This window comes from Filicampus tigris, chromosome 4 (genome assembly GCF_054856515.1).
Source record: "Filicampus tigris isolate MCC_2025a chromosome 4, RoL_Ftig_1.0, whole genome shotgun sequence".
In the NCBI taxonomy this organism is placed as follows: Eukaryota; Metazoa; Chordata; class Actinopteri; order Syngnathiformes; family Syngnathidae; genus Filicampus; species Filicampus tigris.
The window spans coordinates 17,785,467-17,807,649 of record NC_141220.1 but is presented as its reverse complement, the minus strand read 5'-3'; the positions used below and the strand labels follow the sequence as shown (position 1 = coordinate 17,807,649).

The following is a 22,183-nucleotide window of genomic DNA, read 5'->3' as shown; positions in this document are numbered from 1 at the left end:
ACCCGCATCGCAGACGGAGGACGGACCGGCTAAAAAGGGCAAAGTGCCCAGCAATGTTAATAATCAATGGGCAAATTAATTATTCCCTGCTAATTTCTCCTTGAGCTGAAGCGTTGTTCAAATCTTGTTACCATGACGGGGTTGGTGCTAACGGATTGAACGGCTCAAATGCTGTTACCTGGTGGCAGCAAGAGGGTAAAAAAACAAGTACCTATGAAGATGATAAAAGCATTTTCACTCATGGGGGCAGCAGTTCAAAGGCTACAGTGTATGTATTAAGTCAGTGGACACATAACCAATCAAAAATTCCCCCTCGGCCACCTTTGCGGCAACACCTTCGCCGAGCAGTCAAGTATACGCCATATATCGGAAGCTAATGTTGTTAACTCATGCTAATCTGTTCATCCAACAAAACCAGGTGCAGCTCTGCTAACCTTATTGATACTGACATGATAGCAAGGCTACCACAAATGTGGGGGAAGTGGTTGGCACTGCATGATAGAATTTCAGACAGTGTAGCGCGGCCGCTGCTTGACAGTGGCTCTGGATCTTCACCCAGCCAACTTCCAAGTCATGGACGGGAAGACTCAGCGTGGGGGAGGTTATTATGTAAATTAGCTCCATTGTTAAGTAAGTGGGGATGTGTGGAGTGGATCACTCACATTCACATTTTCAGAAATTGGCAAATAATTTGAGATTTCCTTAGCTGTTTAATTCACACTGGATAGATGGAGAGATTGAGAGAACAGCCCATACAGTTTGTATATAAAACATTAAAATACCAACCAGGGTGATTATTTAGTTGTGAAATTTTAAGACGAAGTACTGCATCTTTGAATTGTTTCTTGTACAAATGTGGTTAGGACTTTGGCCTCGACTAACTCTTTGATTTGCCTGCTTTCTCGGTGGCCTACTTTGTGCTGCTGCCAGACATTCATTCAGATCAGCTCCAATGATTGTTGCAATCTCTTTCAGAGTGACCGCATCCAAACAACATGCCTCTTGTGAGAGCAAGTACCGGTACATGCTTGGCTCAAAGTCTGTCACAAATGTGATAAACTGATAAAATAATGTCATGAAATGAAAACAAAAACAAAAAGTCACATGCACTTACAGCAATTCCGAGGAGTTTATTAAACAGCATTTCATGAACAGTACATAGAAGTAAATAGAACAAATAGGCACATTTGTGTTTAAAATCGGTAAGACGTTTGGTTGATATTCATATTTACACCATAAATACATTGAAATTTATCACAAACAATTGCATTAATAGCTTGCACTATAAAAAGTATATTACATATGTATACACTTTATTTATACACTGTTATACCGCACGAATGTCATGAGCAAATTAAGTGATTAATAATTATAACCATCATCTCAATTGCTTACTGAAACACTTTGATATTAAACATTTAAACACTAAACATTTACAAAACAAGACTGTAAAATTGTTTAATCATTATTATTTAATTCTAACTTGACATATTTAACATTTTTTAATTATTTACTTCCTATGTGTGAAGAAACGAATGATTGCCTCATAATGAGGAGGAATTCAAGGGCCATTCTGAACCCATATATAAATGAGCAAATATGTCTCCTTGACCAATAAAGGGTTAATGGAACCACAATTTGGACCATCTCTCTGCAGCCCACTCAATAAAAAGAGGAGAATCCTCCTGTCAGCACTGCAGCAGCTGAAGGGTTTTTAAGACTCCATGTTATTAGTGGAAGCTGTCTACATCAGTGATGATGACATGAAGCAACGTTGTCTCATCAGTTCCTGTCAACAATAATCCTACTGGGGCAAGAAAAAAAAAAAGCCGCTTCTAATTGAAAATGTTATGTAACATGCCAGCAGATAATGTGGCGGACCTCAGTCGCAGAGATGAAAGAAGCATTCAAGAGCAGCCGTTCAAACATATAGGCTGGTTCTTGAGGAAGAGTTAACAGCTGCAGTGTGTGTGTGCGTGTGTGTGTGCATGCGCAGATTAAGTGGCTCACAACAGCAATGTTGAGGACAGCCATGCTTTAAGATGCTTCTTTCAGGAAGTGCTGCTTCTCTTTCTGGTCCTGGGCCGCCTCTTCAGGATTTCTATTTCTTCTTCCTGGTCGCTTTCACAATCCCTCTGACAGAAACACACGCTTGAGTTAACACACGTGCACGAATAACAAATTGTTTTAACAAAGTCCAACAAAGGATGACCTCTCTTGCTTCTCTATAGCTATTGATTTTGATGGCATTTTTAAAGACTACATCATACATGCTCATTGCAAGCAATCTACAGGTGTATATTTTTGTATATTTTCTTCAATTCATTCGACAATAAAGTGGGACGGACACATCCTGAATGTCTTTTGATCAAGGTTAGCATAGACCTGATTGTCAGATGTCTATGAAACTATAGATCCATACAAATAATACTAAGGAGTAACGGTATACAGTAAACACACTTCTGCAATAACATCTTTGTTCACATTGCCTTTAATTGGATTTTCTTATTAATTATAATTAGTGCTGTCAATTGATTCAATTTATTATACTAATTAATCGCAACATTTTCTATAATTGATCGCGATTAATCGTATTTTTCAGCTACAATTTTATGACGCTTAGAACTGATATTTACTTGAGTAAAATCTTGGAATTAATGTGTGGAGAAAAAAAAGTATATTTTGGTTCTAAGTCTGTTCGAATAGCTTTCTTTGATCCTTGAATACGATTCTTGAATACAGCACTCTGTGAGAACCGCATTTTAACAAATATTGTTCAAACTGTAAATTTTGATGTATGGTCCTGTTTCAATTCAAGATACTACTGATTTTAAATGATATCTTATACCTGGAGATAAGGATAATTAGTCGAAATAAGTGAGGCAGCTGGGGTTAATCTTGTCATGTTCCTCACTGGTAATACGTTGGAAGGTGATGTGATCATAACAAAATATTGATCCTTACCCCATCCTGCACTGGCAGTTTGTGGTTCTTCTTCATGATCCGTGTTAAGTGGTTGCACAGAGCCACGATCCGGAATGAGAGCTGTAAAAGGGAATCATGAAATGGAACAATTAATGATTTCCTGCTATATGATAATTGGGTGCAGTTCCAAGTTTTACCTTCCACCTGCGCCTGGCGTACTGCCTTTTGAAGTTTTCTAAGTTGACCACTGACAACCTCTTGACCATAGCTTGTCTGGTATTGTGAGGCTGCGGAGAAAAGTAATGACAACAATGTATGTTTTTTTTGTTTTTTTTTAAATCAAATATTCAGTGCACGTTCTGAAAATATGATTAATAAAAATAAATTGGAACCTCCGATTAATTTGGACAAACAACATACAACGAACACATACTGCTTTTTAAAAATATTTAATTCAGGAATTTCAAAAGAGTGGCTGTTTTAACAAAGTCAAAAAGTGCACATTGTTTACATCTGCAAAGAGTCTAATAACAGAAGTGTTGCACATAAGATCTGATACAGTACATAGATATTTACTTTATATTTTGGGAGTTTTCCAAAATATGACCAAGAAATAAGTAATGTGCAAAATAAAATAAATAAATAAATCAATAAATAAGTAATAACTTAAAAAAGTGCTCTTGCAAAATGACGAAAATAACAAATCAACAAAGGGCTTGGCAAGTTAATAGCATACAGGCCTAAATCATAAAATGGAATGAAAAATAAATCAAACATGTAATTCTAAGGCATTCCATTGGAAAGACTGGCTTTACACTCTTGTATTCAGAACACAGCGAAGCCATAAATACTTGATAACACAACAGTCATTGCCTCCACTTGCCAAAATTCAAACCTATCAAAGTCAACCTAATATCAATCGTGCTTGCTCAATACATCTCCGAAGTAAAAATAATCAATTCACTGGGGCATGACACCAATGTTGTCCACTAAATCGAGACATTTTGGACACGTTTATGCTAGAAAGCTGTGTTTGTATGCCCAATAGGATTCCATCAAGACAAGTTTGGTTGAGTCAGGTGTGGAAGACCTTAACATATATATATCAACATAGTACAGTATATACGGTGTATTTATTGTTTTATATTGGTTTGCATTTTGCTAGGGCACTTACACAACATGAAAATCAAAATAACAACATGATACGTTTAGTTTGTGTTGTTCACACTGGTGAGTCTCTGCCACTGTGCTATGTGTGAGATCCTCAAGAAATGATCTAATTTCACTTATTGTAATTTACGGTAATCTAAAATGATCTATTCACTACAAATAATGTTTGTTCAGATATCGATATTGATAAGTTGCTTCCTGAGAGTATATCAGCTTTGTGTTCAGCCTTCACACTGAGCAAGTTCATTTGTGAGTAAATTGACATTAGATTTGCATTATTTCAGTATTTACTCTGCAAAAACATGGGTTAAAAAAGGGGGGAAAATTAATGGAATGAGGAACATTTAAGTATATTTTAAAAATGTCACTCAACCGGGAAAATTTGACTTGCAAATGCTTCAAAACACCTGACTGTTGTCTTAAAACTAGAGCTAAACACGCTTATAGAATTATGATCTTTGTTATTTTATTTTAACCTCAATCACAAATTATACCTTATACTTTATTCATATTCTTAAGGTGAAAAAAATGCTTGGTAAAAATGGTAATTACCACTCGATTTTTTAAAATTAAAAATAATGCTTCTCTTGCACTGACACTATTTTTACATTTTTGATTGAAACAGTAAATAATAATAACCCCGGGCCTATGTGAAAGTCACATGTCTAAGATCTCAAATTCTTTTGGAACGATGTTTCTATCAGCTTCAGGGGCTGAGATATCAATTATTTTGTAGGGGTTGAATTTCCGGGAAAACGTCAGGTTTTAGAGGTTGATTCTAGAGTCGTCCTTAGATTTTTAGACGGATGTTTCACAAGGCGTTTTAGGCCTTAATGGGTTAACTGGACTTGGTGAGGGGTTTTTGGGCCCTGGCACGTAGCTCCCCCAGTTGCAGGAGCTCCTTCAACGCTGTGTCCAGACTGCTGCCGTGTGCTCCCTGTGGATCCAGAGAGCTCACCACCTCCTGCAGCCACTGCAGTTCCGAGTTCAGCTCCTCTCTCAGCGCGTCCAGCTGTCTCTGCCTCTGCTGGTACTTCCCGCTAATGCTCTCCAAGGTGGTGCCCACACCCGTCAAGTCCTCCCGCAGCAGCCTCCTGGTGGCTTCCACTTTGCGATATTCGTAGCGGACTCGGGACAGTTGCTTTCTGGTGCTTTCGTTCTCCTCTTTGTACCAGGCTTCTTTGTCGTTGTAAATGGCAAGCAATGCCTCCAGGTCACTTTGCAAGGTGTGGTGGGCCCCCGCCACCTGTGTCACCTCGGTCTCCGTCAAATCGATGTCCTCCACCACCCGGGTGAATTGTTCAAAGCTGGCATAGGTGTTGTTTGGCGTCATGCTGGACTGGGACTGGATGGCGTATCCCTTGAGACGCTTGGTCTTCAGCTGCTCGGCTTTCAGCTCAGCGTCCGGGCCGGCGCTCTCCGGGGTGTGCCCGGAGGACTTCAGACACAAGGACGGAGGAACACTGAGTCAGAGGTTGGCTCAAAGTTGGGGCACCACAACACACGCAGTGGCGATTCCCAGTAGATGTGGTTCTGTAGGATTAGTGTGTGACCCTACAGCAGAAGCCGTGGCAGGTAAGCGCGTCCATTGAGCAATTGCCGTTGTGTTACACACATTTGCACAACATAAAACAGCAATAGCATGCACTTTGGCGAACAGTGTTGGAACACATTAAGCATCGCTTGTGTACAGTGTTACCCTGCTATATTGTGGTTTATCTACCACAAGCTTGCTAAATTGCATTTCCTTTTCCTGTTTTTTTTAAAACATTTTTATTGGTTTTACATTTCTGCTTAGCAACTCAAACTGTTGCTCTAGAGACTTTTTGGCCCTTTCATATTGGTTAGGAGGTGAGGGCATTTTAAAAAATCATGCATGGTAAGTTGATTGGATACTCTAAATTGCCCGTAGGTGTGATTGTGAGTGCGGATGTTTGTCTCTGTGTGCCCTGCGATTGGCTGGCAACCAGTTCAGGGTGTCCCCCGCCTACTGCCCAAAGACAGCTGGGATAGGCTCCAGCACGCCCCGCGACCCTTGTGAGGAGAAGCGGTACAGATAATGGATGGATGGAATAATAATAACAACATTACGGTTATTTAACCCTAACCCTGTTTTTTCAAGTAACCTCCCATTAATCCAAGTTTCAATCAAATAATAATAACATGCAATTTTTTGGGACAAAATTGTGATGAAAACAGGAGGAACAAATCTCTTTGCAGAAAGTGCTATGGTATAGTGATGGAAACTGCTGTGCATCAAGTTTTCAGTAAGGAAGAACATTTCCTGGCCGTTTTATTGATGCAAATGAACAATGAACTGGATCCATTCCAAGTGATGGATCAAAGATTTTTGGCTTTGAAAAAATGTAGAGGTATAAATTTAACTCTCAAAGATGATGTAATTAAATCATACTTTTTATTGTGTTTTTATATAAATGCACAGTGTCTACTAGATACGTTGAGTCCTTAAGAAGTGCAGTCTGCATGTGCACATATTATTTCACAAAACCTAAAAGTTTCAAAAGGTTTATTTGCATTGTTGTTACAATTTGATTTCTGACTTACTGGCTTATGTTTACGCCACACTTGTTTGGTAGAATTTTGTGAAGTAGTTTAACAGACTGCAAGTCAAAGTCTTTCGTAAGTTAGCAAATCTTATTGAAGTAGATAAACTGTCTTTCGTATTGGATTCGTGGTTCATTTCCCTTTAGTATTTTAGCATTAATCTAACCTATAAGACCAAAACATTTGTGTATAATAAATCTGATATTGCTTGTTGTCATCCAGATTAATTGGTTGCTTGTGTTTTTTAAAAACAGTAAGACATGGGAGATGTTTGTCTCTGTGTGCCCTGCGATTGGCTGGCGACCGATTCAGGATGTCCCCCGCCTACTGCCCGAAGACTGCTGGGGTAGGCTCCAGCACGCCCGCGACCCTTTTCACTATTTTCTAGTTTGTGTAGAACTGTACTGGCAGCTGTTTCTGATATTGTGTCCCTTTTATATAGCTCAATAAGGTTGATCAATGTTTTCGCGGCAGTAGGCAGACACAATTGATGACATACCTCTTGCATTGGATCTCATTACACTGTGCAAGTGTACCTAATAAAGGGGTCCCATTATGTTCATGCACACCTTTGATGGATTAATTTATATTACATGCTGCTTTACAGACACGTGCTAGAACTCAGCATAAGCCACGCACACACAAACAGTACCTTAATCCATGGATGGTTGAGTGCATCTTCTATGCTCATTCGTTTCCTAAAACAAAGAAAATGCGGCTGAGTAAATACTCTCAAGCACAAGTGATGCAAACCCCCTCAGGATCACGCTCAGCTTAACCAAACAGGTTCAGTTTCAATTCCTGGAGGTGTAATACAATGGGAAACACATGCAAAGCATTAAGAACAAGATGCTTGTGAAACCGCAAGTATTCTATTGTGACATATGTGAACGGGACCATTGTTGTACCTCGTGTCTTTCACCAGCAGCTGTCTGATGAAGCTCTTGGCAAGCTCGCTCGTGTTGCTGAAAAACTCCTCGTCAAATTCGTAACTCATGGCTGAGATGTTCCCTAACGTTTCCTGCTTTGTGTCGCCGAGGAAAGGCGACGCGCCGCTCAAGCTGAAAACGAAAATACACCAACTGAGAACTTCCTTGATCATCTTTTTTTTTTTTTTGGTAGTTTTCAGTTTGTTATTCAACTTACAGTATATACGTGATGACTCCAATGCTCCTGTGAGGAGACGGTGCAAGGAAAGGTCACACTATGCTAACCACTATTCCATTATTCCGTGCTGCCATGAAGCATAATTAAAAACTCACCACATATCTGCCTCCAAACCCAGAGGCTCATAGTTGACTATCTCCGGAGCTGCAAAATAAATAACACCACCACATCACAAACATTAGCAGACTATTTGTTTTTATGGCAGTCGTTAATGAATCAAAAGACTCACCAACAAACTCAGGGGTTCCAAAAATGTTTTTAAAATCTGCTCCATCTTCTATCTTGTGTGCTAATCCAAAATCGATGACTTTGATGCTGGGAAGAGGAACATTCCTGTCCAGTAGCATTATGTTTTCTGGCTAAAGAACAACCAAAACAATAGAAATATTAGTCAAGACATTATTTTCCAGTGTTGGTAATCATACATATATATTGATAACAACACAAAATACCTTTTCAAAGGGGCCTTCAGTACAAGCATTAAGAAAAGCAATACAGTGGTTAATTTCATATTGATGACGGATTAGTAGCCATTCATAGGCCCCTTAGGGAAACAATTGAAAATAATACCTTTCAACCCCATATGATTATTATTATTTTAGTTTAGTTTACCTTCCAAATCAGCTAAGGACACTTAAGTGTTGAAAACAAAACATTAAAATATAACATATTAATATCAAATATTAATAAATAATTAAATACCCCCCCAAAAAATATGTCAGTCTAAACTGAAAAAGAATATTAAAACATAAATTGCAACATCATAGAAAAGTACATTTATTTCAGTTCAAAACCCCTTTAAAATGTGTTTTAGAAGACTAATTCTTATCCAGGTTTCAAATTTTTAATATCATGGAATGGTTTCTTATTTTCTTTGCTCTTAGGTATAATCACCAGGATTATTACAAAAAAAAACCATTAAATATTATTTAAATATCTGTTTAGTGAGTCTATACAATAAATACATTTCCTTTTTTTTATTTAAGCACTGAAATAAAGCTTTCCATGATATTTTCATGAAGATTTTAATTTTATTAGCATTTTTTTGTGCTAATTTTGCTGATGAGGGAATCACATGCTACAGTTCTATTGAATAACCATGAGGTGTGTGTGGAGCATTTTTAATACACTGTAAGCTACCAAATATGGTTTCTTGCCAAATAAGGATTAAACTGCTGGTTTTGCAAGGAATACAAAAGCATCACTCTTGCATTGAAGATCAACTTGAAGGTTACATGTTTTGCTTTAACAGGGACAGACACAGAGATTTGCAGGTGCCCCAAAAGTCTCATAAAAGGTTTAATAACATTTTCTTCGATTTAAAGCCGTTATTATTGCTCTAGTCTTAATACATGTTCTTAAAAACATACTGAAATGCTAATATGCCACTCTATATTGATCATTTCCAGTGCCCCCTCGCTTCTCATACAATGGGCTATTCCATCTTTTTATTGCGCAAATGCAGATTTTATTCAGGCAAACTGAAAAGGGGAGAACAGTTTCTATGAAAACTATCAAAGGTTTCAACCTTTTTCACTGTGACACCAAATGTACGCAAGCGTCAACAGCGAGAGCAAGTTGCTCTTGCCAGTTGCAGTAGCACTGAGGCCAGTGTCAGCTGAGGAGGACATAGTCGAGGGAGAGTGACAAGAGTGACGATTTTTATCAACAAGATGTGAGATGTGATTTACTTCTTAGTTAATAATCCTCAGTATGGATTATAAAGACTTCATCTAGCTCAAGAAATAGGAATATTTTCTCAAATTCACACTTGAGCAATGTTCAAAATGGTGAAGGCCACCAGATGGGATTTGCCTTAGGCCCTCAAAGGATTAAATATGCACCCCTTTGACACTGAAACTAACTGACTAACTAACTAACTAACTAACTAACTAACTAACTAACTAACTAACTACTGAAATAAAAGCATGTGGAGATGTGGCTGCAGAATAACAGGACGATGACTGTTAGCGTGTTGCGTGGGCGACACTGCTCTTCGAAACAGATGTGATAACCTTGTGGTGTTTGTATCTGAGACTCTGGACCTCTGCCTCCGAAAACAGGAAGGAAGTGTGGGTCACAACAGCCTGACAGGCCTTACATCAACCATATTTCACATTAGATCCTGCTTTAGTGTACATACAACCACAAGTTTTTTCCCCCCACGCACATGAGATATGTGAATATGTTGTACCTTTAGGTCAAAATGCGCAATCCTCTTGGAGTGGAAGTACTGGACACCATCCAGGATCTGTTTGATAAACTGAGTGGCCTCCTCTTCACAAAGCGACTCCTTGCGAGCCAGGAAATCGAACAGCTCGCCACCAGAAACACTGTGACACACACACACACACACACACACAAACATACACACAGTGAGTCATGCAGCAAGCCCTCAAACATTGTCCAAGTGTGTTCTCAGGATCGGGATGCGCTCAATTGGTATGCCTGGGATTGTTTTGGCAACAACACTGCCCTTCTTCTAGCAGGATTCAACGTTTTATTGAAAAGAATTGATGAAAAACTCCACGCACAAAGTGTTCTACAAAGTAGAAGCAGTTGGCAGCACGCCAGCAAAGGCACATTGAAACCATGACGGAGTTAGTGACGCACTCTGTAACGTCACACGGCTGACAAAAGTCGTCAGATGCTAAACTGAGCATTCACAGTTAGTTTCTAATTGTGTATTGCGCTTTCCCGGGGAGGCAGACGGGGCCCCTCTACACTGAGGGCTCTATTCAAAATGAGCATTATTGATTCTGTGAGAGCCATTCGGGCACAGGAATGAGAACAAACAACAAACAAGGACACACAGAAACTCACTGACCAAACTGACAAGCTTTTGGCAAATATGTACGGAAAATGTCAAAGTACAGTTTGAGTTGGGTTTAAACAACAGAGATGTAGAAGACCCCTGATACCGGTACTCCACATTCCAAAACATACATATTTTAGGTTAAAGTGGAAGTCAACCCAAACATAATTTTTTCAAGAATATGTTCTATTCAGGCCCACTAGTTGAAAGAAGGCATTCTAATTAATATTGTGTGTGTGGAATAGGAGTTAATCCACCCGTTTTAAGCCTCTGGGGGCGGCCATTTTGTCACTTCTGTCGACTGAAAATGACATCACAACTGCTTAGGGCTCAGGTAATGACTAATCACAGCTCACCTTTTTTCTGAAGCTGAAACATGATTGGACATTATCTGAGCCCTGAGCATCTGTGATGTCATTCTCAGTCCACAGAACGTGACAAAATGGCTGCTCCCTGAGATGGCTAAAAACGGGTGGATTTTGCTGCTTAACTCACATTCCACAATATAATATAACGCAATATATATATTATATGATGATGACGTATGCAGATGATCCACTGATTTTTGTAAAGGATAAAGGCCATTCTGAGGCTACCGCACAGTTTACAAAAATCATGGTAAATGTTTCAAACTGGTTGAGTAACTGCCATTTCCAACTTAACCCTTTTTTTTGCCAATGCAAATAGATAGAGATGAATATAGAAAATGGATGGATTAATATAATGGAAATATACAGTACTTAACCACTTCCGTGGTTGCTATAATAAAAACAATTTCAACATTCGTAATTGTCAATTTAACTTGACCACTACTAATACATAAATACAATAAAGTATGCACTTGTAAATTTGAAAAGATGTGCATCTCATTTTTCTAAAACATTCCAAACACAGAGTTGCGAAATGAAGTTAATCAATGTTTTTAAAATCACTGGTAAGTGACAATGCTTGCGGTGACACTACTAGTGCGTCTCACGACACTGCACTGTCCGCACGTAAGTCTGCCAAATGAATCACTACAGCATCAGTGACAGTCCTTTGGAATTGGGGCCGCAAAAAACACTATTGCAGGACTGACCCCTTGTGAGCTATGCAGAGCTTTTGCGCAACGTGCTGACATCTTCTGTGATGTCAAGCATGGGGACATTACATTTTTTCCCACAAAAAAAAAAACACAACTACAATGAATCCCATGATGACTAACCTTTAAGGCCTGCGCAACATTCTGATATCCTAAAGTCGCTGAATTTGTAATTACACAACCTCGGGGGCACTCAACTTTAAAATCTCATTTAAAATGTGACTTTTTTTAAGAAATACAAATGGCAGTTCCCTCACAAATTGCATGTGACTGCTGTGAGTCGCAGCTACCAGCAGACATCAATTCCAAAAATGAAATGAATTGAGGGCTAAAGGGATCGCATCTAGTTGAATGCTTTTTTCGGACAATGCCATCAAGCCAGTGACGCCATCATTTGGCATCAGCGATTTTTTTATCTATAATCTCTGCTTTGAGCCCGTCACGGCACAAATCCAACAGTTTTGGAGTGAGAAGAATAATACCACAACTGTCCCAAACGACTTGGTTTCAGATGTCGGCATGCACCATAAAACTTGATTAATGTTAATGTGAATGCTTGTCTCACAGTGCCACCAGTATGAAATAGCCCACGGAAAATTTGGAACTGTACTGTTGTGTCGTACACTCACAGCTCAAGGACGAGCACCACGTCCGTGCGGTTCTCGTAGACGTCGTGTAGGGCCACCACGTTGGGATGCTGGAGTTGCTGCAAGATGTCCACCTCTCTCTCGATCTCCTCGCGCCTCACACCGCGTCGGCTGGCCCGACTCTGGCGCTTCTTGACGAACTTGGCGGCGTACTCGACGCCCGTGCTCTTCTCCGTGCAACGCTTGACCACTGCAAACTGACCGCTGCAAAAACAAAATAATTATAGTTCTGGCCTCCTCTGTTGGCACTGACACAATAAGGAGCACCGTCTAGCTCACGGGATCACTCACAGCTCAAGAATCACATGTGTAGCCCGCGGGGTACTAACATTGTGATTTTCTAGGAATGTAGAAGTGAAGCTTATGAATATAAATTCTAGAGGAGATTTATAGAACTAAGTAAAATATTATGTTGAGAAACCATTAACATGATCAGTGTCTTCACACAATTAAATATCATCACTTATTAATGATAACACATAGCCTACTAACAACGTTGTTAAAGGTAATTTGAGCAAATTTGTTATTTCAAAAGTGTGTATCTAACTGGTAGCTCTTAGCATTTATCAGTACCCAAAAAGTACTTCTCAGCTTCAAAAAGGTTGGTGACTCCTCGTCTAACTGTATTTACAACCGAAATCCTTATATTTGTTACATGAAATTCTATCTGTTGATTCCCAACAGCCTATTTTCGTATTCTATCTTGCTTTATGTAGATTTGATTTTTTTTTTTTCAGCCTTTATGTGTTGCCATGTCAAGCTAATCTGCCCAAATCAGTAGTGATGGCAATGGGTGTGTTTCTTTACCAATCCCATTTCAGATTGACCTGGCCCTGGATGACATCAACATTTTTTATTCCTCTGATTGGTTGGTCAGAGAAAAGCTTCATAAATTAAATAATCAGCATCTCTATTAAATATGATCTATTTCATCTAAATGTTTTCGGTTTTGTCATGTTATTAGATAAACAGTTGCAAGCTATTTGTTTTTTTTTCCCATATATTTGTTTCTGTTTTTTATGTTGATTGACAGTTGTGATGTGATAGGCAAGGCAGCTTCATTTATTTATTTAGCACATTTCATACACAAGGCTTCACACAAACAAAGACACAGCACCTAAAAGAATTTACAGACACAACGGCTAACACCATTCGGCAAAGCAGAGAAAACAAAAGAAAGCTTACCGACGTTACTAAAATAACACACATTTAAAACACATTAACAGAAGACTTTAAAATCATTTAAAAAAAATGTAAAAGTAAAGTGAAGGAATAAAACTAAGGTTTCTAAAATTACTAAAAGAATTTTATTTTTAAAAATGTTTAAAAGACCTTGACCAAAGGAAAAAGTAAAAAAAAGAAACGTTTTTAACCTGGCTTTAGAAGCATTTACGCTGGGGCTGGCATCACTTCGATTGGCATCTTATTTCATTGGCGTGCAGCATAACAGCCAAATGCAGCTTCACCATGACAGTGGTGGTCTTAAGAAGTGGATTAAGTCAATTACTGTATGTCCCCACTGATTCACCAGGCACCAAACGAACGGCCCGCCGCTCAATAACTTAACAACACACTTTTTACCGGCGAAACCCACTATTGCAATCCTCAAGTGTAAACAGGATATAGCTGAGGGTGAAGACGTCTGGAAGGAAGTTCTGAGTGAAATATTGCGGTAGGATCCATCACTTCCTGTTTGAGAACAATCACTTCAACCCGCAAGTGAGGGCCAAGTGGCTGTCCTCCCACTTGAGCTAACTTCCTGCCAAGTATCAAAAAAATTCTCATCCTAAAGATTTCACAAGAGATGGTCTCTGAGTGGGTCATTATGTTTCTTGTCAAGCTCGTCCTTCACATTCCATCACTGTTTTAATGTATAGTATGTGCCTACTTAAGCCTCTTTTGGGTTTTTTCTATATGGGGCAATGGTTGGGATCATAAACCTGACTAAGATCACTAACCCTCCTTTATAACACACTTCCTGTAGGCAAAGCTGACAGGACCGTCCATCTTTGATCGACAAGAGATGAAGCATTCAGCATTAAAATATGTCATTACAACATGAATATAAACAACATGAACAAGTCTGGTGTGATGGCATCACACTGTAAAATATACTGTACTCACTATTATCGTTGCACGCTATTCCACTATTTTTCCTTCCCAGCACTCTGGAATGCAGCATTAGTGCGGCACGATGGGCGTTGCAATTGTTTTTTTGACATGAAATGGCTGCATCTTAGTGAAGTCCGGGGTGGATGTAGTGGTTAGCCCTGCCTCGCTCCCTGACATCTGAATTTTGGTCTGTTTTACTGCTGCTTCTCCGTGAATTCTCTCTTGTTTGTATGTGGGCGCTAAACCAAGAGATTTTGTTGATTTTTATTAACTGTTGGCTTGTGATTCAGGGCAACATAAATAAACTTGACTCGACTGCCTGGCAATCTGGGGGTTCAAATCTCGTGTCTGGCCCTCATGTGTAGAGTTTGTATGTTCTCCACATGCTTGCGTGTGTGTATTTTCACATTCCAAAAACGTGCTTTAAATCAGTGTTTCCCAACCAGTGCTACGTGAGCATATTGTAGGGGGTACGTGGAAACATTTAACAATTCATTTTCGACATCAATAAACTGGGGCACAACCGAGTCAAAATTTCAACAGCCGTTTGTAAACTCAAATGTTATGAGTTACATACAGTATAACAAAGGTGGGGTTTTTGTCCTTCATTTTATTTTTAATTCTTATTTACTTATTTATTTTCAAAAAAACATGTACTTTTATTTTTCATTTGAGTCAGAAAAAGGCAATTCCTCAGAATTAAATTAAGGAAACATTTGCACTACACTATTGTCTATGGGGCACAAGGGACTGAGCTCCAGGAATTCTGCCTAGCAATAAATGGCACAGCAAAAAGGTGATGAAAAGAATCCGAACTATTTAATTTTGCTGACACGTTGCTACAGACAACGCGATGGCAATATGCAACTAAAGTAAATAACAAGGTCTGGCTTTCTACGCGTTTTAAGTTTGTCATGATGCCAGTGTGTCTGTGAGAGGTTATCCTCCCTGTGTCCACTGCTATCGTAGTTATCTGCTGAGCTAAGAATAACATGCTCTGCACCTGTCACCTCTTCACTGCTACATAGAAGAAGAATGTCTGCAGTGCTGGGGAGAGATACTGCACATCAATCAAACAACCATGTGTAGATGGTAAATTAAAAGCAAATGGGTTTTTTTTTCTTGCCGGTAACCACATTAACCTCATAACCTCTTCTTCACTCTTTTGGCATGTGTGGGACGGTTGCTTCGCTGTATTTCAGACACACCTTTTGTCTGTAATAGTTTACTCATTAATCACACGTGGGGGCAGGCGAGCAAATTCACATTTGGCCGTTCACTGAGCCTCTCATTTTTTGGCAGATGACAGGAAAAATGATACCTTTTAATACAGTTTTTCAATAACTGAATGACATGAGTCACACAGGTGTAACTTTTACAGCTGAATTTCCAGGAACACACAACAGCCCACAAAACAAGTCAATCTACCCAATGAAAAAAATAACGACGCTTTATCATGACAACACATCAAATGTAAGATTTTAACCTGTCAGCCAGTGTTGCTGCTATTTCTTTGAGAAAACAACAAAGGCCCTTATGATCCCATCGTTTAAAGACGGGTTTGCAATTAGAGGGGTTTCATATTTGTTAAAGCGGTCATAATGACTTGACAGTAAGTAGTGCAAGATAAATCTGATCTGTGAAGAAATCAGCCATCTCTTCCCCATCTTCTGCCTCTAACTTGATATAGAATTAACCAGCGTGCCCGAGGAAAAACAACCTATCAGACAGAAGGCGTGACTTACGAGGAGTCACTCATTTGCAGAGCTGGGCATTCCGCCTATGTGATGTCAAGTCATACGACTCGAGTCCCTCATCTCTGGAAAATAGTCATTTAATTTCATCACTACCAGCAATACAGATAAGTGTTTTTCTAGCATTTACAGCATTTCTCCTTTAAGGTCTTTAAACACACTTGAAATAGTATAAAGATTTTCAAACAATATATTTGGAGCGAGCAAGAGCAATGGATAAGACAAAAATACTGTACAGTGTTGCAGTTTAGCGATCCATCTATGTGTTTATACTAAACAAATACCATCAAATATAACTTGCCGTGTCACAATGTACATCAATAATCATGCCCAAAGATACAGCACAGTATGAAATGAACTACAGCCATCGAAGAAGGATGAAAGACGAATTCACATTCAATAATCTGCAAAAACTATGCTGGTCTTGAAATACTTCCTGTTTTCACTCTTCTTATTTAACATTTAAACAAGTGTTAAATCAAATTGTGTACTGCTATCTAGTGGCCCAGAATGGAATTACACCAAAAATAAAATACAGGAGATGGAGGGGGGTTTACTAACTCACTGTTGCACGATGACATTAGTTAGGAAAAGTGAGGTGGAATTCAGTTCAAACAGTGCCGTCTTTTCCTTCGCTCGTAAAGGAAGCACCTTTTCATCTCACCTTGACTCATTCCACAAGCGTTAAAGTAAGGTGGTATAAAACTTAGATTTGACTTTCCTAAGAGGTCGATTAATTTGACTTCTACACATGTGTTCACTGTCAGGCCAACAAAGACAAAACCACCATCAAATTCCATGCCGATAACATGCCACTAGCTGAGGACGAGGACAGGGTGCAGAATCCAGCAGATAATAACAACTCTTCTTGTAAGTGTGTTAGGAGACAGATGGAAAGAGCGTAAATTCCGGAATACCCCTTCTGGTTGTTCTATTCACGGGACCTTTCCGCCCTTGAGACCCAAGTGATAAGTTGACCCCGTTGTAGACAAAGACAAGATCAAGCATGTACTTGTTAATTATCTTTGCAAAAATTGCCCGGGGAAGCAATTGTCACGTGGCGTATGTGTCAGAACTGCAAGGATAAGAGGAAGCTCTCTGATCCTGATGGCGGCCTACATATGAGTCACGTCATTGTTACAGTAAAGTGTAGAGTAACAGGGGAGGGGAACAAGAGTGCCGCGATGCCGCAGGCTGTATTCCGCAACGGGCTGGACGTGCCAGCCGTCTTAACCATAAGCCGGCCCGCTGGGACCGAAAATGGCAACTCGCCGCAGGTTTTCCACATCCAACAGCTGAAGGTCATTATCGGCAGCCAAGGTCGGAGGAATGCTCGGACAAGCGGTGCCGGCCTAATAGTTAGACACATTTCCGAGCCCAGCAACCTTGGGCGGGTCATTTGACGCACACATATGCATAAATGAATGAGAGTCACTAAGTGGATGAGTCAAATGTGGGTGGATGGATGATGAAAGACGGGCCCACATTCCTAGTGTGTGTGACTCCGTCATGGAAGTTTTAAAGTTTTTAGTCATTGATTTAACAGTAGGCAGGCTTACGATGATGATTTTTTTGGTTTTATAATTATTTTCTTTTTTCGACTTTGTAAAATGTAATTACAAATTTCCAAATATTTGTTTCAATTTTTCATCTAAATTTGAGCCGAACCGGGAATTTCATTTTAAAGGGGAAGTCAACCCAAACATATTTTTTCAAGAATAAGTTCTATGCAGGCCCACTAGTTGAAACAAGGCATTCTGATAAATATTGCATTTGTGGAATAAGAGTTAATCCACCCGTTTTTAGCCATCATTGAGGGTGGCCATTTAGTCACTTCTGTCAACTGAAAATGACATCACAGTTGCTCAGGGCTCAGGTGACGACCAATCGCGGCTCAGCTTCAGAAAACAGGTGAGCCGTGATCGCGTATCCAGAAATTGTATTTATTTGTTTGGATAATGGCGTATATTATATTTTTATTATTCATATTTAAAATTGCAAATGTTTGATTATGTATTGTCTCTTAATAGATTTAATAGGTCTTCTTTTACTTTGTAAAAAGAACCTTTTCCAAATATTCTATGCACATTTTTTGTCATTTGGTCCATATCTGTGAAAAGCATTTATTTACTATTTATCATTTGCAGTGCAAAAAAACATTTTTTCTTTCTCATTTTTTTTCAATGAATAGTGCACGATGACAAACTTTATGTGACATGATTGCCTGGCTGTGACAAGGGTCCGCATTTTACTGAATGCCATTTCAGTCCCCCTATCAAATACGATTTTTTTTTTTTTTTTTTTTTTTTAAGCGCAACCACCTTAAATGATTCTGTTTGCGTAAGAGGTCACTTAAGCATCTTCTGGGAGGCTTATTCTTGTGAGAATCTGCTGACAGTTATGGGAGGACCTCAGTCGGACGTGAACTCAGGAATGAGCAAAAAGGTCAACACAGAGTTCCCTCAATCGTAAACACATTCCTCATGCAGCAGGAACGGCTCCTAAACTGACTACGTGTTCCGGATGACCCCCTCATGCATTGTGTAAATCCCCTTTTCTATTTACCATTTCCCTGTCACTTCCCTCCAACTTCAACATATTGAGTGTGGACTCACAGCCTGCAACGTCCGCAAAGACTTCTTGAAGACTGAAAACATTTCTCTTGGCTGCAATTTACACACATCGGCCTTGTTTAATTTGGTGAGGAACTATGCAGTGAGTGAAAGGCCATAAAATACTCGGACACATTTGTTTTTACAACGCGTTAATGAGTTCTGAGTAAAACCAATGTTTTGTATGGCATATACAGCCAGCAGCCACAGCATTACCGGTACGGACTCCTGCAGAAAATGATGAGATCCAATACAACAGCTGTATGGAAAAGTCCACTCATAAATGATAGATAGAAAATAGAAAATGCTGAATGTAAAATATCAAATAATATGAAATTGTTTTAACCAATAATATGCCACAAGATTAAACTGTTTTTAAATTCTCTGCTGGCTAACTTACATGTTTTCAAAATCAAGATTGAAGAAAAATATGCAAAATGTTTAAAGGGGAAATCAACCCAAAACATGTCTTTCCAATAATGTTTATGCGCGTCCAGTAGTCTAAACGCGGCATTCTGATTAATATTGTGTTTGTGGAATGTGGGCGGTGGCAGCCATTTTGCCACTTTCTGTCAACTGAAAGTGACATCACAGCTGCTCAGGGCTCAGGTAACGACCAATCACGGCTCGCCTGTTTTCTGAAGCTGGGTCGTGATTGGTCTTTACCTGAGCAACTGTGATGTCATTTTCAGTCGACCATCCATCCATCCATTATCTCCCGCTTATCCGAAGTCGGGTCGCGGAGGCAGCAGCTTCAGCAGGGAAGCCCAGACTTCCCTCTCCCCAGCAACATCCTCCAGCTCTTCCGGAAGGATCCCAAGGCGTTCCCAGGCAAGCCGGGAGACATAGTCTCTCCAGCGTGTACAAACATTGTAATGGTCCCTGTATGTGTTTACAGCAAACAAATCCATTTTTTTCAGTCGACCGAAAGTGGCAAAATGGCCGCCCCCTGAGATGGACAAAAAGGTGTGGAGTTTACTGCTCAACTCATACTCCACAAACACAATATTAGTCAGAATGCCGTGTTTAGACTAGTGGGCTTGCATAGAACATGTTCTTGTAAAGAAATTGTTGGGGTTGACGTCCTATTTAAGGCCATCCTTTTCTACATATAAAACGCTAGAATAGAAGTCAGCAGAGCAGATCCCAACAATGTTGACCTGTTTTATTTATTTATTTAGTTTTTTAATGGCCATCACTGTAGTTGTGTTTTTGACTCTCTGAACACATTCTGGTGTGAATTCTTCAATTAGTATGTTAAATGCGTTCTGCTCTTGAGTATGAGTTGTGAGTATTCCTGCAAATTGAAGCCTTCCCCTATTCTAAAACTTTATCAGAAAAAACAGCTCATATCAATAAATACAAATCTACAGACAACCGCCTAACTTCCAAATATACAAAACAACAGTTGTCTACTACGACTACTATAGAGTGGAAGTTGAAAACTTGAATGCTTTTACGCCCCAACATCGGGCCCAAATTGAGCACTAGCTCTATTACGTAGTTAGTATATTCAAACACAACTCCCAGTTTCTTTCCAGTTTGTCCAGTGTGCTAGGGTGTGACAATAGACAGCAAATATCAGGTCAAAAGGAATATTTGGACTACTGGTGAAACTTTGACAGGTTTTTCCTCTCCCTCCCGGTTCATCTGTCAGCGGGGAAGATTTCTGTCGGTGCTAAATGGACTTGCGGGTTCCTCACATGGGACTGCATGGTGCCAACTTTCTCATTTGCCGGTAGTCAAGTCTGTCCTAGGCTAGCGGGTCTGCCCAAGTCTCATTCAGCACAAGGATCCTCCACCCTCAGGTGGGGCTCGTTCACATGATGCAGCTCATCAAATCGTGACTTGTTGCGCTTTTGCCCTTAAGACCTGCTCTCACTCAACACCCCTCCCTAGTTTTACAGGGCCGCTGCTTACACGCACACACATTCTCACTCTTTCACATGTATTCTCTTTCATTCACACCACACGCTTATACACATACTACAACAACTGTTTCACACACAGACTCTTTCGCATTGACACTCTCACACATACTGATACGTACCCTCTTTCATAAACAAACTCATTCACACTATTACACATGTATTCTCTCTTTCACACTCTCATACATGCACATTCACACTCTCACATTTTTCTCTTTCACTCTCACACATGCGCCCATATACGCATCTCACATAATCCCTCTCACAACTCACACATATTCACAGTCACTATCATACACACTCACACTCTTTGACACTTTCTCCTTATCGCACACACTTACACTGACACATACTCTCACACGACATGCACTTATACACTCACACACACACACGCAATGAATGCCTTTCATTTATATACACACACACACACACACGCACACAATATATTCACTCTCACACAACACATGCACTCACACACATATTTACACAAACAATGCCTTATATAACATTTATACATACGGACATCCCCATCCCCATGTACACAGACATCTCACATTGTCTCTCACAATCACAATCACACACTCTCACATATAGATTCACACTCTCTATCATACACATCACACACATGCGCCCCCCCCCGCCCCCACACACACTTATACACGCATGCGTGCACACAAATAATGCGTTTCACTTAAACACGGCACCAGTGCGTCAAGTGCTGAATGCCGCTCCTCCTAAAGTGAACGACTGCACTGAAAGAGGTTGACTGCACTCACCTTCCTAATTCCTCCCCAATGTCATAGAAGTCCTCCACAGCCTGCTGCTTGAAAAGCGCCATGCCAGGTGTCCGCATTGATATGGATGATCTCCAACACACAGTGTGTGCACCACTAAATCCACTTTCCTGCACACACACATACACGAAGGAGTGACTGCTTTTGGTCTCTCACTGTGCATGTCACAACTTGCTACAAGAAGCATTCCATCTCAGAGCCGGACCTACTTTCACTACATTTTGGGAATAAATACTGTACTCCTGAAATGTCCCTCGTTACGAGTGAATGTGCATCCAATTCACAAAGTAGCGAGCATGGTCAGTGTAACGGTGCTCAGGAGCTGAGAATGTAGCAGGATTATGAGGAATAAAAGGAGCTTTTGGGATAATTAGGGCAGGTTAGGCAAAGAGTTCTGCTCCTGTTATGACAATATTTGCTTTGTAAATATAGGCCAGAAGCGAACTGTTAGTATTGGAGTGATGCTGAAGTATTTATTGAGGTACCTTGTGTGAGATGCAGAGGTTGCTCGGTTGTCCTCAATGAGAAGGTGTCCTCACTCAGCCTCGTGTTGTCTGTCTTGTGTCACGCCATGGCTGCAACATCACACTTTTGTGTGACCTCAAGTCCCTCC

General features: G+C 39.9%; 1 protein-coding gene across 2 annotated transcripts; it reads right to left on the bottom strand.

The window, feature by feature from the left end:
- Positions 1 to 1,110: 1,110 nt before the first annotated feature.
- On the bottom strand, positions 1,111 to 22,175 carry dapk2b (death-associated protein kinase 2b). 2 transcript variants are annotated; one of them, XM_086029022.1, is made up of 12 exons: positions 22,056 to 22,175; positions 21,553 to 21,680; positions 12,353 to 12,574; positions 10,022 to 10,160; positions 8,057 to 8,186; positions 7,923 to 7,971; positions 7,807 to 7,833; positions 7,569 to 7,721; positions 7,313 to 7,358; positions 3,123 to 3,212; positions 2,965 to 3,045; positions 1,111 to 2,135 (listed from the first exon to the last, which is right to left on the bottom strand). In XM_086029022.1, the coding sequence occupies exons 2-12, from the start codon at positions 21,627 to 21,629 to the stop codon at positions 2,052 to 2,054; spliced, it is 1,098 nt and encodes a 365-aa protein (XP_085885148.1). In that variant the 5' UTR covers positions 21,630 to 21,680; positions 22,056 to 22,175; the 3' UTR covers positions 1,111 to 2,051. The 2 variants fall into 2 exon arrangements, with proteins under 2 accessions (XP_085885148.1, XP_085885149.1); XM_086029023.1 differs by lacking the exons at positions 1,111 to 2,135; positions 2,965 to 3,045; positions 3,123 to 3,212 and adding an exon at positions 3,257 to 5,533.
- Between the last annotated feature and the right edge of the window lie 8 nt (positions 22,176 to 22,183).